The sequence below is a fragment of the Phasianus colchicus genome, chromosome Z (genome assembly GCF_987193195.1).
Source record: "Phasianus colchicus chromosome Z, bPhaCol1.hap1.1, whole genome shotgun sequence".
NCBI classification, from domain to species: Eukaryota; Metazoa; Chordata; class Aves; order Galliformes; family Phasianidae; genus Phasianus; species Phasianus colchicus.
The window spans coordinates 25,057,023-25,074,594 of NC_143476.1; the positions used below are offsets into that span (position 1 = coordinate 25,057,023).

General features: G+C 42.1%; 1 protein-coding gene across 4 annotated transcripts in view; it reads left to right on the forward strand.

Moving 5' to 3' along the window:
• The first annotated feature begins 4,682 nt into the window (after nucleotides 1-4,682).
• SLC44A1 (solute carrier family 44 member 1) overlaps nucleotides 4,683-17,572 on the forward strand; it is a 68,243-nt gene continuing 55,353 nt past the window's right edge. Inside the window, exons 1-2 of one of the 4 annotated variants that reach the window (XM_090130513.1) lie at nucleotides 4,683-4,934; nucleotides 16,754-17,006. Coding sequence is in view for 2 of the 4 variants with exons in the window: in XM_031607754.2 (XP_031463614.1) it covers nucleotides 4,908-4,934 (27 nt within the window). In the remaining 2 variants the exon portion in view is untranslated. Of the gene's footprint in view, nucleotides 4,935-5,014; nucleotides 5,407-16,753; nucleotides 17,007-17,572 lie in introns of those variants that run through there. The other 3 variants (XM_031607754.2, XM_031607756.2, XM_090130512.1) reach the window with 3 other exon arrangements.

Sequence of the window (17,572 nt, forward strand, 5' to 3'; positions counted from 1 at the left end):
CTAACAGTACCTTCTGTGTAAATACTAGAATTTGTAGGATGGAGCTTCAATTTTCTGCTCTGTAACTGGTGTCCCATGTGACTGATGCAACAGATGCCATAGTTCCCCAGCAGTAAACAACTATAAAAACATGTTTAACTTTGAGGAAGACAATCAGTTTATGTAAAATAACACAGCCTCAAGACGCTGAGTAGATCAATGGGCTTTACCACCACACTGCTCAGAGCCATACCATTTGCAGTGTGTTTATTGGACCACCTTCTCATATTGTTATTTCATTTCTATTGTGAAATCAGCAGAATCAGTCTTACATCCTGCACTGACAGACATGTATGAAAGAAAACAGCTAGTTTGTTCACAAAGTAAAATATGAAGGGAATATGTGATTCTATATTTAAAAGGACTGAAAAAAGAAAAAGCCAAACAAGAAATATTGACGCTAAGAGCACAGAAGTTACACAGGATTGGATTGTTAAAAATACAGAGTGGTTGCCAAGCATTCATGGGTGCAAAGTTGTTAGTGGGTGGAAAAGGTCAGCATAATGGTAACAAGTTGAATTTGTCTTTTAGAAGAGGGAGGGGAGCACAGACTCTAATAATACCTTGTACAGCAGAACTCAGCTTTTAGTCTGCATGATGCAACTTTTCATTAACAGCAAGCAGGCAGCCCAGTACTGAGGCTTGTCTGAAAATTCTGTCTTATTTAGAGATATATACAAAAGATCTGACTTTTATCTACTGATATGGTAAGGGCATTTTTCCCAGTAATTAGGAATAGAAGCTAGAGATTGTTATTCAACTTTGGAAAGCCCTTAGGTCTTTAAATATGGTTGCCCAAGGTCAGGGTTCTACACCTGGTGAGAAAAGATAAATTTGGTCACGGAATACGTGCTTTCTGGAATGTTTCCTTATCTTTTATTTTGTCCCTCCTACATTTCCTAGAGCAGAAACAGTCGGTTATAAGCTACAATTTACTTATGTACCAAAGGCATTTTGTCATTTTAAGGCCTTCTTTATGTTGCTGTCGCTCTTTCTCGGTATCAGATGATACTTCAGAAATTCTAACCTGCCATTCTGAGACTAGAAATTAAATAAAAATTCATACAAAGTTCATCCTTCCAGGCTGAAGGGAGAAGGTTAGATTCAAATCTGTTGTACAAGTCTGAATTTTTATTAACCCCAAATCTGGGCAGCTAGATTTAGATTCTAGCAGCTTGTGATATAAAGATGCCTTAGAGCAAATTATAATCAGCTTCAAAAAGAAATCCATAAAGCATGGTTCAAAATATCTACTTAAGCATATGCTTAAGGTTCAACTTCTGCATTACTAAATTAAGATTTAGCTGTTCTGCTTTCTGTCCCCTCAAGTTTATCCCTAAAATACTAATCTGAATGTACACAAAAACAAGTGCAAACATGAATAAGAAAGAACTTTTAAACCTTTTATCTTCTTTCTGGGACTGGCCCAAAAAAGTGCAGTTCAACTAACAAAAGCCAGAAATTTACTGCTGCCTCTATTACTGCCTCTGTCAAAAATGCAACTAATTTCCTCAGGGCAGAGACACAGATAAGGGCAATTACTCTGACGATTGCTTCTAATGCTTACATTTGACCAATTGCTTTCTGCAGTTTTCACATACTGATTCTAGACCTCAGCCACCTATGTGACAGCTGGTATGTCTTTACAAGCTTTTCCAGAAGTACTCCTCCACACTATGAAGGCCCAGAATTATTTAATCACTACAAATCTACCACTCCCTCTACACAGCTGCACAGAGCTTCTGACTGCTAGCAAGAAAGAGACTATAAATGTGGAGATCATGTTTTAATCCACTGCTATCTTCAGATAATTATGCTGAATGTATGAAGTGTCTAATTAAAAAGCAGAAGCAATATTAAATAATAACAACAACAATTTGATGAAACACAATGACTACTTTAAAAAAGTCTCCTTAACAAACTAAGTCACAGCTATGGCATGGGTATCACTTACTGTCACTGAAGGAAGTGAGAAAGACAAACGCTAGGACAAAGGTCAATTATACAAACAGCAAAAGTGACTAATGTGTCAAAAGTCATGCAGTCATTGACTAAAGTTTCTTATTGCCTATTCCTGCGTTGATCATAAAGGAAACATGCCTCCTAAAGCATGAATATCCAGCCTTTTGGCTTGCATGGGCTAGACTGAGTGAAGAGAAATCGTCTTGGGCCACATGTATGTAGGTTGCTCTGAAATTTATGACTCCTATTTATTTCTACAGAAGTGACAACAAAAAGCACAATAACACTGTTTGATTGAGTAAATTCTCAGCTACAAAACACTGTTTTTTCACACAATTACCACCATTAGCTATACATTTTTGTCAGTGATGAACAAGGGCCTCATGCTGTACTTGTAAACATCCACACCAGCAGAGGTGACCCACTGTCACTATTGCCACTGCTGAAATGCACCCACCACCTTGTGCTCACACTACTCTACTGTTTGATCTCCATAAACCAAGCGTTGATGAATGTCAGTGGGGACAATTTTTTCCAATGGAGGAGTTCAGTGACACACCTTTGCTTAATACATTCCAATGTCAGATGCTATTCTGTCAGACTGCCCCTCTGTGCCATCTGTCACATGGCAACAAAATGGAATGGAATGTTAGAGGAAAGGTTCAGCCTCTACTGCCGTAAAACTAACATATAAGTCTTACGTTGTGGGCCAGTGTCATAAAATAGGAGGCACTGATTTTGCAGCAGCCCTCATTAAATGGAAAACATAGTTAATGTATATAAAGTAACAACACTTATTTTAATTTCAATGTTTCTTTAATTAAAACATACACAAACATGAGTAACAAAAACATAAAACTAGTGGGATATGTGATCTTGTTTTTGTGAAACTAATGCATCAGGCTAGTTCAGTGGCAGTGGATGAAGCTCTCAGTGAGCTCTCAAGGTTCAACAAAAATGCTGAAATTTTACTTTTCCTGTACTTCATCCTTGACAACTGTTCACAAGTGTGCATGCTACCAAAAAGCGATGACACAAATAAGGCGTGATTGTGAAGTGAGGGACATTTCTCTCTGTTAAGAGAGAAGTCTTGAGATGAAAAAGGAAAGGATAAAATTTCCTTGCAAAATAAGCTGAAATTTTGGAAGCATAAAGGAAGAACAGGGGGGTTCCTGCAAAACAAGATAAAGCTGAAGAGAAGAGTTTCGGTCACAAGGATCTGGTTAAACAAACGTATCTTGCAAACTCTTGCTGGCTTGAAAAGACAAAGAGGAGAGTTGATCGTGCACCAATATTTGGTTGTTGCCGAGGGGCCACGGTGGGCCACTCACAAGGGAAGAGATGTCACCATGATGGTACGGGGCAGGGGGCAGCTGCACTGTGAGCTGTGCTGGGCTTCATGCAGGCTGTGGTCGGACAGGCCTGTAAGCACTGCTGCAAAATACTTCTTCGAAGGTCACACTTTCAAATACCATAGAAATATTTGGATAGAATCAGGCGGAGCAATGAAAAACGATGGCAATGTGTATACGAGTGGTAAAAAGACATTTCTAACCCACGAGCAAGGAATTATGAAAATTGTGAAGGCAACACTGTTTGCCATTAAAGTGAGAAGAGCTAAAAAAGATGCATGATTCACAATTCACCCACACACCAGTTTTAGTTCTATTTTGGAAACCTGCTTAACTAGCCTCCTTTGCTAGTCACATGCCCTCCTTTAAACTTAAATCAATATGGTGTTATTTCTAATTGTGGGTATTCTGTGGGTATTCTGTTATATCGGTGGGATTGCACTGACCTTCAAGTAAAACCGCTGGGCCACACAACCTTACCCGAAAAGGGGCTGCAAGCTTCCAAGGAGAACTCTCCTCCACTCTGGGCAGAGTTGTTGCCTTTGCTGCTATTAATGACTACGAGATGCAGCCTCGCCATACTGAGCTCAGCGGCTCGGAGGCATCTGTTGCTTTACACGTGTGGTCCTGCCTGCACTTGGAGCCTGAACTTTGACGCAGCTGATGAGCAACACGAAACAACTTTTCTTGCAGCCACGGAGGCAGACACCTCCGTGTCTGGTTTAAATAGCGAGGTTTAAATAGCAGCCTTTGAGCTCGTCTCTGGGAAGGCTGCAAAACTTGCCCGAGCCAGCCGCAAAAACATTCGGCAACCGACCCGCAGTGCAGGGCTACGGGCGCATCATCCGCAATCAGTCCAGGCCAGCCCTTCGCCTGACCGGATGAGACACACGGCTGCGACTAAAATAAGAGCTGCCGAACGGGATAAAAAGCCGAAGGCATTTCAAGGCGCAGGCCCGCGGGCTTCTCACAGCGCCTCCCAACAGGGAGCGGGAAGCACCGCAGAGGCGCGCACGGACCTCCCTCCGCGCTCCGAGAGCCTATCCGCAGCTCCCGAACCACGGGCGGGGCGCCGCGCGCCGCCACTCCGCTCGGGAGCCAGTCAGAGAAGGAGGGCGGCCTGGCCCCGCGCCAAGCCTGCCTCCGGCCCCGCTGTCGCCTAGGCAACAAGGCGAAGGGGCGAAAGAGATTGCGCCACCGGAAGCGACCCGTCGCGCGGGGCGGGGCGGAAGCGGAGGCGGTGCCGGCCGGTGGCGCAGGTACCCCCCGGCGCTGCAGTGCCCCGGCCCCGCCCTGGCGGCCCGCCCCGCCCTCGAGCCCCGCCCCGCCCTGAGGCTCCGCCCCTCGACCGCGGCCGCCGCCGCCGGGGAGGCTGCGGGGGCGCCGTGGTGGAGCCGTTGAAGGAGCGAAGCTCTCTCGACAGAGCCCGGCGCTGCCCCGCGTCGCCTCGCCCGTCGCCGCCGCCACCGCCACCACCGCCCCGGGGCGGGCCGTCGCGGCGGGTGGATGCCCAGCGCCTAGCGGGCACCGCCGGGGCGGGGACGCACGGACGCCATGGGCTGCTGCAGCTCCGCCGCGCAGGTGAGCGCCCCGCTCTGCCCCGCTCTGCCCCGCCGCCGCCGGGCCCCCGCGCCCCCGGCCCCGCAGCCGCCCCCTCGCCACCCGCGCTGTGCCCTTTTCCCCGGGGCTCCTCCCGTCCTCGCCCAGCCGTTGCCCCGGCTCTGCCCCGCTCCGGGCCCGGCTGCTCCCGCCGCCCTTCCCGGTGTATGGGGCTGTGCTCGTCTCGCCTCTCCCCCTCCTCCCCGGCCGCTTTCCCTGCCGCGTCCCTCCACTCTTGTAGCGCTGCTCCCCCCGGAACTTCACGCTGTTTGCTCGGCCTCCTTCCCGAGGTTGTGGATCGTGACTAACGCCGCGACGGTGCCCGCCCGTGAATGTTGGCTCTCAGGTTACGGTGGCTGGATCCAGTTTCCAGCGGGCTGCTTCTGTGGGAAAGTCCATCTCTGCCGTCCCGGATGACTCATCACAGAGATGAGTTTTTTAAGTCAGCCGTTCAGTCAGTATTCTTCTTTATTACTATATTTTTAATTTAATTTATTTTTTTTTTTTAAATAAGGATTCTGTCCTTCCCATGCAAAGCTCTGCAGAGAGCTTGTCCAGTTGCAGCAGGGAACAACATCCTTTCTGTATGGCGAATTTTGCTGCAAAGAGGAAGGCAGTGAGCTGTGTGTGGGGAAATGGTCTGGAGTTGTAGAGAATGTCGTTTTTCATGAATGTTAGAGATGTTCAGATCGTGAGGCCACTGCAGCAGGCTGCTGCCAGGGAGTCTGTGGTTTGAGGTTTGCTAAAACTGTGCTGGATAAACATCTGCCAGGAGTGGCTTAAGCGAGGCTGATATGGACTTTGAGCACTGTGAGCGAGGCAGATGTTTTGAAGTGATGTTTTGAAGTCCCTTCCGACCTCATTTTCTATGATCCGTAACAAAATTCGTTTTTGTAAGCGTTTCATACCCCCCTTTTAGGTGTCCCTGATGAATTTGAATTGCTTGTTCCGCTTATGTTCTTTTCTTAAATGAAAAAGCAGACTCGTTTGTGGATTGTGTCAAACCAAAAGCAGGGAGAAATAGAAGATTGGATGTTTTAAGTTCTCAGATTTCAAATAACTGATTTCATTTTATTTTATTTTGTGAAATTTTGCCTTTCCCTGCCAGATCTCATGATGCTGATAATATGCTGCTGAAACTCTCATTTGCTTTCCTTGTATGTGGTAAGATGTGGCACAGTAATTGAGCTTAGCATCCCGTCTACGTAACTGAGCTGTAGAGAATGGTTGATTATTTAATTCCCTAACCAAGAGCAATTCTGCATCTCCTCAGGAAATCTGAATCAAAGGCTAGTTGCTGAATATTTTATCAGCAACAGTTTTGTCTGGCATATTGTTTGCAGAAACCTTTCTACCAACAGTGCAGCTCTGCTTTGCAGCCTATCGTCTGTCATCTCCTTCCTTTATCATTAACAATAGATGTTGGCTTCCTCTACCCCTGCTTTTATGCCTTCCCCTCCCTTATTTCCTCTAAAGCTTTCCTTGAGCAGGGTTCCATCAGATGTTCCTTCATGTTGCCTCATATCTTGTTTCTCCCTGTTCAGCTTCATCTTAGGCTTAGACAGTCTTTCTTATCGTGACTCCTTATCCTCATTCCTTATGACTTTATCAAGTTCATTTCTCCTTAAGTTTATTCTCCAGCTTTCCAGCTTGTTTGATCTTCATCTGCTAATCCTCATTCTTGTTTCTGAGAGAGGCAATTACTTGTATTTTGGCTTTGCCAGCCATTTTCTTGTCTAGTTCTGCATCTCCAAGTCCTTTCTCACGACTGCCACCTCCTCATCTCATTTATGTTACTGCATCTACCTGTGACTGGCTGTTGAACCAGGCAGATTTTTTTTAGTGTCTTCTCCCTAGCTCTTATTTCATGCTCAATTTCCTCTTTTTTTTTTTTTTTTTTTTTCCAGTGCATTTCCTGGTTCCTTTGCTTTGTAGGCAGTCAGGAGCTCTGCCTTAGGCTTTTTCCTGTTTCTCTTTCCCTGTAGAATCTCAAGGTTTCAACAACAACAACAACAAAAAATCTGATTCAAATTGACGTGTTTACCTTTTCTCTGCACTGAGCCTACTATTTTCAATGATGGATTCCCATGTTTGTTGTCTGCTGCTTCTGCCTTTAATTGCTTAGCCTGACCCTAAATTCCCATTCATTCTGTTTATCTCCAAACATCTGGGTTTTGGGGATTTTTGTTTTGTTTTTGTTTTACCTTTTCCTGGCATCTTATTCCCTTCCAAATCTTATCGAGTTACAGTCCTCCATTTGTAGAACTGACAGTCAGCTTCAGTCTGCATTCCTTCTTTTCCAAACTTCTGGAACAGGAAATAGAAATCTAAATAGTTGGACATTCTCTCTTCTTCCTTCATACCAAGTTCTTTCAGTCCTTTTTATGTACTTGACTGAAATTTGCCTCATTAAGCTCTCTGCATGCTCCTGGCCAGGCAGCAAGGTTTCCCCTGCTTTCTTACCCTCCTTGCCCTCTCTTGCTTTTGATACTGACAGTAATCTGCATCTTGATGCTGTATTCTCCTGGGCTCCTACTGTCCTCTTTTTACTCTTTTCTCCACTCTCTGGCTGTTTATTTCTTTTCACCACCACTGTCTGCGCTTTTACTTCCATTTGTTTGTTGTTTCTCAACCCTTTCATCATCTTTCTCCTATCTTACGAAATTTTTCAAATTTGAACTGTTAAAAGTGATGTCAGCTTAAACTCAGCAGGACGATCCCAGGCTTTCTTCCTGGTACAGCCATTGTTTGCTGCTAGTGCACTGCCATCTTACCTGTTGAGGTGCTTTAATCTGGAATACCCAGGGATTTTTTTTCCTTTTATTTCAATCTTTCATGCTGCAACAAAGTTCTTTCACTTCTGATAAACAGTCTTTTCTGATTGGTATTTGTTCTTTGTTGTCACAGGCGAAGTTCTTGTGCCTTATCGCTGCTATGGCTGTCATGGTCTCTGGTTCTTTAGACGCTCATGCTATTTTGTACTTACTTATGCGGACTTAAATTTTTGTGCATACTTGGTTCTCTGCATTTTTGTGAGCTTTGACCAAACCTTGTGCAATGTTGGCTAAACTTTTGTTGGCTAAACTTTCCAACTGTGTACTATTAATTGATTAGGGTCCTCTTAATGCTTCAGTTTCTTTGAAGTATGGTTGTAAGGCAAAGGTGCAGTGACTTATTTGAGATGGAAACCTTGTAAAGGGTGGAAAAAAGCCTCACCTTTAATGTATCTCTTGCCTTGCAGTGCTGCTGCGTTGTCAATACCTTTGTGCAGTTTCAGCCCAAGGTCTTCCCGTTTTCATCATGAGTTTTCCAAGGTGCTTCTGTCTTGGTGCATCTCTTTCGCCATAGATCTGCTGTGCAAGAAACTTCGACAATATTTTAATTTTTTTTCCTCATTACTCTTTGTTGTTGTTATCCTTTGGAAGTGAGCTTTCTGAATTTTAGTAGTGCTGAAGTTCTGAGTAGATAGTCAAATTCCTTATCAAACGCTTGGTTTCATCTATTAAAAAAAAAAAAGAGTTTGCAGGTGTGGGGCAACACTCTTTCAGTTCTTTCCATTATTCCTCAGTGATGTTTTCTGTCTCACTGTACTAGTCCATGATAAATTGAATTTTCAGGAGGTACTATAAGAGTTCATCACTCCTGTCTCATCGTAACTGTCAGTCTCTGCTGTAGAGCTGTTTGACTGAAGTAATCCATACAGATGGTGGTGGATTGTTTTGTTTGTTGTTGTTCTTGGTTTTGTTTTGTTTATTTTGTTTGCATAGGCAAGAAAACTTCCATGACAGTTTAATTGCTCCAGTGGTCTGATTTATAGCAAAGTTTGCATCCCTGTATGTAGGGATATGGAGTTCTGGAGTTTGTGGAAGAGAGAACAAGCTGTGAGACAAAGTGGATTTTCTGAAACTGCTTTTTCTTGGGTTAACTCCAATACGGAATTCTTTCTCCTTTCCTGGTATTCTGTGGATAAATTGAAGAAGCTGAGTGTAGTTAGTAGATATGTACTTTGGCATGTAGGATCAATGTTTGTGCTTGGTCAGGGAAATGACTCTGTGTGTGTGTATATATGTATGCATGTATATTAATCTTCACGTCTTTATTTGCTGCGAACTTGATGTAAAATGTGCATGAAAAGAACCTCAAGCCTTGCTGGAAACTGTAGGGATGAGTGGGTTAAATATAGCATGTGCTTTAATACTGGACTTGTTTTTTACAAGACCAGAAAAACATTCCATTATAAAAAGAGAAGGCAGATCATCCATTAACCTTCTCTATGGCACTTGATGTTAAAGCATCAAAGAATAAATTTAGAATTCATAGCTTTTATAATATTTTCATAGTTCTGGTGAAACATAAGCCTCTTGTGAGCTCTTATGGACAACATATATCATTCATTGCACATTAGCTCCAATTGCTAAAAGATCTTGCAGTCAAATTTATAAATACAAGTGGCTTCAAACCATGCCCACTTCATTGCTCTTATGAATATGGTTGTGGAAAAAGATGAACTGGTTAACAGTGTTTATAGTTAAAAGTAGAATGAGATGTGAATTCTTCTTCCAGCAGTTACAGCATTTATTTTCCTTCTCAGTACCTGGACTCTAGAAGAAGCCTCTGGCAAGCAGATACAGAATGAAGGATGAAGCATGCAAGTAGGATTCAGAGACAGTGCTTTTCAGTCAGGCATCTCACGAAGTTGTTTGCTTCTTTTTTTTTTCCTCCGGTATTTCTGGTCTGTGAACTCCATTCACTCCCTCTGAAGCATCAGGTGTACATTTTACAAATGCTGTCACAAGCAGCTACACAACCTGCACATAGGATTCCTTTTGATCTTTTCATAGAAGGAAATACTTAAACTACAGAGCTACTTGTAAATACTCCTTTTCAAATCCATTGAGTTTTTTTTGCAGAGGTCTAGCTCCTTCTGAAGTGTAGACTGTCTTTAAGTTACGTCAGATCTTAAAAGTTGTAAGTAACACATTATTTCCTTTGTGAGATTGATAACTCTGACTCGCTCTTTTTTTTTTTTTTTTTTAGCACTTCAAAAGCTGAACACTTGGATTAAGAGCGAGTATAGAGTATTGCATCATTAGAAGATAATTTTTCTGTAAAGAGAGAATGATTTCAGGAAAGATTGCTATCTTAATGGTGAATGCTCAGTTAAAAGCTTATGGTAGTCTCACTGGCATCTGGATTGCTGTCAGCTGTCAGACTTCCAGGTTGATAATCATAAAGGGTGTATTCAGGATTATGCCACTGACTATTTCTGTTTTTCCTGATGCTGAACTGGCCGTGTTTGTGGTTATGTGGTGAAGTTCCCAGCGTCTCGATGCTCTTAGCTCTGAAGGGAGCTTTTCATTAACTTTGTATGCGCTTTTCTCCTTTAGGCTAATTATAATTTTTGTTCATGTGAACATCAGTTGTTTTGCCTGTGAAAATCAGAACTGGTGAACCAACTTGACAGAAACTGTGTGTTTTATTTTTTGTTTGGATCTTTCTCACTTGAAGAATCTGGGCGGTTGTATAAATCCTGCAGTTTGCTTCTGAAAGCCAGTGAAGAAGCAGGGTGTTGTCAGATTACTTCTACCCTCTGGCTGAACTGATTGCAAATTTGTACCTATATTTGATGAAACTATTTGGAGAGTTTGTTTATGCATGAATTGCATGGAGCAAGTTTGTGTTGGTGAATAGGCTTTCTAGTCACTTTAACAGGTTTAGGAAGTGAATGAGTTTCATTGCATTTAATAGCCTCTTGTCCCTGGGCCATTCCTCTCTCCCTTCTTAAAAAATATTTTAGATAAGTAAATTTATAATGGGGAACAAAACTGTACAGTTTAAAAACAGCCTTAAGAGTGTTTTAAGAAAAAAAAAAAAAGCATTAGTATTCAGAATCTTCCCTTTTCAAGTCCATCTTCACCATTTTACGATTTTTTTTCTCTTGCTTTACTAACACCAGCATGCAGTGTACTGCAAGAATAGGAGATGATTGCACTCGATGAGAAAGTTGAGGTTCTATCATATGTTTAACATGATAGTTTCTAGCTGTAGCTGTTTGAGCCAGTAATACTACTAGAATGAAGTGGAGTGAAATGACAAAGGAAATGTGGTGACTTATGCAGTTATGCCTGACATCCTCTCATCCTCTCCTAATAAATATGATGTAATTAAGCAGCTGTTTACAGCACAAATGAACTCTGACCTGGATTTTTATTTTTTTGTATTGGAGCCACTGTTGCTGCTCTCCAGATGAATTATTTGACTGAAAAAGGGAACTCTGAATGCTGTTTTTTAGATCTGTAGAAACTAAACAGGAAAGCCATTGAAGTGTTTTGTACAAGGCTGCAATCCTTAGAAGTTGGGAATTCCTTATCAGGCTCCCCCTAGTTTGCTATGAAGAACTGCAAAATAATTGCTTACACACAAGGAAATGTGTTTATGTGATGAAGTAAGTACCTGATGCATTATTTACCTTTTTATTCTCCTACTTTTTCTTCCATATAACAAGTAGAGCCTTCTTAGTGTTGGTTCTTATTAGTTTAATGCGCTTTAGATGTCCTCAGACATTGGGGCAGTCCTCAAACTGCCCTCTTATTGTAATCCTGAGTGGTTTTCATTCCTGTTCTGGAACCTGTAAGTCAGGGTTTTTTACGGAAGAATCAATGTAAACTCAATATTTTCCCACTCTCTGTGAGGGGAAGCTAGTGCTGATGATAACCTTTTAACTATGGTTGAATATGCCTGATGGCTTCGCAATTTCTGTCATAGCTCTGTCTTTCTGCTTTCATATGCAGTGATACGGAATAGCGTAGGTGACCAATGTATATATGCAAGAGTTAGTTCCTAGTGTTTAGTGTAGAGTCACAATTTTTTGTTCCAGAACTGTGTTTGTGTTGGCACATGCCAATATGACTCTCTAAGCTTGCAGAACTCTTTGCCAAGTGGGTCTTGCATTCAAAAGATAGGAGGCTCTTCTGCAGGCATTGTAAATGCAGTAATAATAATTAAAAAACAAAACAAAAGGAAATCCAAGCCATGAGCTCTTAAAGAGTTCAGTTTGGTCTTGAATTTCAGCTTTAGGTACTTCAGAAAGGATAAGTTGTTCTTTTAGATCGAATTGCTTACAACAGAGTGAGTGCACGGAAACAGGCAGCATTTTCTTACTTTCCCATGAAAGCCACACATTTGGGGATTCTGCTGAGTGTCATGTTCTGCTGTTGGTGTCACCTTGTGACAAAGCTAACTTATTTGGAAGCTAAGCGTGTGCTGTAGTTGTACAAAGTTTTACTATTACAGAGTTTTAAAAATAAGTAACAGTTTGAGACTTGCAGTCTCAAGAGTAAAATCTGAGAAACTGTTCAATAGGTTAATGGACAAATAACAAAATTAATGTGGAAGAACTAACATGGTGTAAAATATCTTTAAAATGAACTTTCTCTTGTGGCATAATTACTTTTTATTGATCTAAAGCCCCATGGAAATACCAAATATGCTCTGAAATGTGTATTTTAATTACCTGAAAAATATTACTGTGATATTTTTGAAATGTCTTGACTTACTGCTGCTTTCAAATAAGTACTTCACTAATTTCTTGAAGAGAAGAAACAAGAATAAAATACTTTGAGAGTTAAAAACTCAGGTTTTGTCTCCAGATGGCCTTATTTCTGAAATTTAAAATATCAGCAGGTGTGCTGATCATGTCAGCTCTTTTTAAGACAGCTGTGTTATATTGCAAGATAAATATTTAAGTTGTAGACTGTGAAGTGATGTCACCAAGGGAGTTTTAGAAGCAGTGTTAAATATGAGTTGACTGAAAACGAGTGTAATATGATATAGTGCACAGTGTATGTCAGATTCATAAATGAAGTCTCAAAGTATGAATTTCTGGTGTAAACATATTACACCATCTATAATATTATAAACACTGTCTTATGTGCTTTTGTTTACATTATGTTGTAAACTTGTAAATACTGTGTGGTGTGTATGAGAATACTAATGAAACTGTAGGTGTGGAAGTGCTGAATTGAAGTACAGTATAAGTTCATTATCTTTTAGTGAGTAACTTTACAGTAGTATTAAACTGTCAGGAACCTCTTCCTTTTTCTAGTTGGATCTCTGAACGTCTTTTCTGGGGACAAGACCTTGGATAATGGTTGGTGATCTGGAGCCATTAACAAATATGGGTGCAAGTCCCAGAAGTTCATCTAGGATTTGCTTCACAGTGTCTTGAAAAATAAATGAGATTGTAGTAGAAGTACCACAGAAATAGGCACCAAACACCACCATAACTTGCATATTTTGTAACACTATTCTTTTTGGTGTAGCCTGGAGGAGTTTGGGTTGGCTTCTTATGCAGAGAATGGTATCATTGTGGAGGGCGCTTGCAAAAAACACAGCATACTGTTTTCATTTTAGAGATGACGGACTGCCACTTGCAGTAGTGTTTGTGACTTCTGTAATAGTACTGCAGTACCATTCTCCCTTGCCCCTGGAAATGGGAGGTCTACTTTCTGTTATGTAAATATGGGCATTTCCAAGTTTCTGTCTGCCTGGAGAAGCTGTATTGGCAGGTTTTTTGCAGTAGGAGCCCAACTGCTAACCCTCAAGGACAGACCAGGCCAAGTCTAGAATCATAAAAAGGTTTGGGCAGGAAGGGAACACGAGGCTCATCCAGTTCCAATCCTGTGCCTTGGGCTGACTGCCACTCCCCAGCTGAGTCTGCCCAGGACCCCATCCAGCGGGGCCTTAAAAGCCTCCAGGGATGGAGCACCACAGCTTCCCTGGACAGCTGTGCCAGGGCTTCTGCTCAAGTGAAGAATGCCCTCCTAGTATCTAACCTAATAGATAACCCTAGCCAGGGGTGCACCAATCCTCTCATCAATTTGTGACTCTCCTCTGGACCTACTCCAACAGCTTTGCATCTTCTTTGTTCTGGAGGCCCCAGACCTGGACGCAGTACTCCAGGTGAGGCCTCACAAGAGCAGTGCAGAGAGGGACAATCTCCTTCCTCTCCCTGCTGCCACCCCTCTGCAGCCCATACTGTTCCAGACTGCAGGAACGCAGTGCTGCCTCATGTCCAGCTTTTTGTCTGCCAGGACCCCCAATGTTGTCCCCTGGGGGGTACATCACTGGCTTCCAACTGGTTGTGGAACCACTGACCACAGCCTCTCACTGAAGCTGTCCAACCAATTCTTTATCCACTGAATAGTAGAATCGTCAAATCCCTATCTTTCCAATTTGCAGACAAGGATGTGGTGTGGGACTGTATCAAGGTCACTATTAAGAATTTCTTTGTGATTATGGAGGTGTTTTTATTGCTACAGCATCGTTTAGATATTGTACTCAGGGACATGGTTTAGTGGGAAATATTGGTGATAGGTGGGCAGCTGAACTGGATGATCTTAGAGGCCTTTTCCTACACCGGTGATTCTGTGATTCTATGATTCCACCTTTCAGGTGAACTCATAGTGATTACTAGAGCCTGGATTTTCTGTATCTACTCAAATAATGGAGTACCAGTAAATTACTGCATAATAAATCAGTTGTAACACGAACCTGAGGGAATTGTCAGAATCCGTGTTTGCTGTTGTGTGGCCTGCAGTTCTATACTGTTGGGTATTTTATCTGAACAATTTTAAATGCTGTTCAGAAAATCAGCGGGTAACGTTAAACATTTTAACTGTATTAGTGTTTCTGTAGTTGATGAAGTCATGTATTGCAGACAAATTTAGCACTTCAGGACTTTACTTTGGCAATGCATTTTTTATCACATGAAAATTTTATGTAGAGAGCTAGTTCACGTGAGATAGTTCTTTCTCTCAGATGCTTTATGTGCGAAGAACTGAGTGTGTTTATTTTTTAGACAGAATCATCCAATCTTTCGAGTAATAGAAGAGCCTAAAATAATCAGACTTAATTCTCCCTAGAGATAGCTTGCATCAACCTTCATATTGTCGAAGGCTCTAGGCTCTGTTATGTGTGAAGGCTTTAGAAAATGGGCATATCTTTTTACTCCCTCTCAGTAGGAGTCCCGTTGTGCACTATTTTAACAGGTTATGAGTTGACTAATGCTTTTCTTTGAAAATATGAAGCAATTTCCTAGATCTTAATTTTGTATTCAGATGCTTTACATACTTGTTCAGATCAGTTATTACTATTAGATTGGCTGTATAGGCAGACACATCTTCTCCTTTTCATGAAGTAACGTCTGACTCATTGATATTTATGAGGGACACACTTTATCTACACCTGTAATGGTTATCATGTGTATTTTAACTACTTCGTGTTCAAAATGTAAGCCATAGAATCATTAAGGCTGAAAAAGACTCCTAAGATCATCTAGTCCAACCATTGACCTACAACAGTGTTGCCCACTGAACCATCTTCCTTAGTGCTTCATCTTTGTATTTCTTGAATACCTCCAGGGACAATGACTGGACAGCCTGCTTCAATGTCTGACCACTCTTCAGTGAAGTTTTTCCTCGTATCCAACGTGAACTTCCCCGGGAGCAACTTGGTGCCATTCTTTTTCATCCTTTTGCTAATTACCAGGAGAAGAGTACAACCCCCACCTTGCCAAAGCAGGCGCCACTTGAAAGGCCAACAGTCATGGAGTCAAAGATGAAAGGGACTGAGACATCTTCACTGTCTCCCTGTGTACCTTCTATTTACCAGAGTAAATTCACACATAGATAAGTGTAACTGCCTAATTCATGAATTCTGTCTGAGTTTCTCTAGCAGTCACAGCTAGAAAAAAAATCCCAAGTGTTTATAAATACTGGGGATTCCTTGTAAACAGAAATCATCACAGATCGCCCACTGCAGATGTGGCTGCTCTCTCCATGAAGAACTGGGAGCAAGGAAGTGTAGCACAGTGCAGATGCTCTCGTTGGGACAGGTGCTCCAGCCCCAGGGTGCACAGCCACTGGTCAGCAGTGCACTTGCCATGTGTGCCGTGTGGGCCTGCATTTAAGCAGCAGGCCCTTCCGCTGGGATTCACTGATTTCACAGATAGTTTCACACAGCCTTTGAACTGCTCAAATATCTCCTCCACACTGAGACAGACCAACAAAAGGTACTGATGCTTCAGGATGTGATGTTCCTAAGCCTCTCATCTGTCCCTGTTCCCTACAGCCTTCTCCCAGGTAGTCTTATGCAACAGGGAGTGAAGTAACAAGCGAGAAGGCAATCAAACCAGGAGAGATATGTGGTATCAAGAGGGAACTAACAAACTGGCACAAGGCCATGATATAACCATGTAGCACTTCTAATACCTCTGCAAGCTTCCCATTTACTGCTGAGCAAGAAATCTACATGAGCTTTTCCCAAATCCCACCTGAGAGAGTTTGGAAGGAAAAACCAGTTCTATTGGTAGCATTAATTTTGGATATAGCCTACTTATTCATTGCAGTTTAGATTCATTGTGAAGAGGGAGAACTATCCAGAAGAGTGGATACTTCGTTTAATTATGTCAAAATGAGGCAACTGTTCGTGGAGTGGGAAACTTCTTTCTTTCTTGGTATTAGCCTCCAAAGTAGAGTAATCTAGAAATATCCTGAGCTATTAATGGATCAGGACTCATCTCCTCTTTCATTTCAGTTCAAGAATCAGGATCTGTTCACAGAAGTGAAAGAAATTTTGTTAGGACAACGAACAGTTAGTGCTAGTTCTTCATGTAAACAGCTGAATAGTGTAGAAAAGTGTGCTGTACCTCAGACACAAAAAAGTGCCATGCTGTCTGGTAAAACAGAGATTTACATTCTTGCAGTAAAAACTTTTTTTTGTTTGTTTCCCCTTTTTTATAGGTTGCATTCAAAAGCACCAGTGCTTCTGCATAAGGTTTACCAATACCAAAGAAAGTACACAGAAGCAAGTTAATATTCATCAATTGAATAGAGAGGTAAATGACGTTACTGGGGGAGGCTGGCCAGTGGAGTGTCTTCCCCAGGTTTTCCCCAGGAGATACCTGTGGCAGCCAGCAAGATGTCCACACGACCCCCTGATAATGTGGCCAGATGTATATAACAGCGGGAGAACAGCAAAGCCTCATGTTTCAGGGTAAGCAAGGTAGTTCACAGAAAACAAGGATATTTGCAGCTACAGGGCAGTTTCTCACAAACAAGTTCCTTCTATCAGTGCGATGAAGCTAGAGGCAGTTTACTTGTTTTTCCAAGCTGACAACTGCCCTTTCTCATGGGCTGGTCGCCTCTTCAGGCTGTGATCTGTATTTTTCCACACAGCTTGCTTCATGGTAAAGGCCAGCATATGAATAGGCCTGTTATTTAGCTCATAGATAAAATGATGCATAAAATGATCCAAGAAATGCTCCTTGCCTGGTAGTTAGTTAGTTAGGAAACACTATTTAACTGACAAAAAAAAAGTGTTTTTTTTTTTCTGGCAGTATGAGCATGTTTGAAAAATAGATTGTTGGATAGCTTCTGTTAGTATGTGTTCTTGGTAGCAAGCTGTTTGATTTGGTGCTCTGGGGGAGAACTCAGGAGTGGGCTATGCCTCGGGTGCCATTTTTTGCTGTGTGTGGTATTGCATCTGACTTTGGATATTCTGGAGCATTGAACTTCTGCTGTAGATGTAGAATGACGTACAGATGCCCACTGTGCAATTCA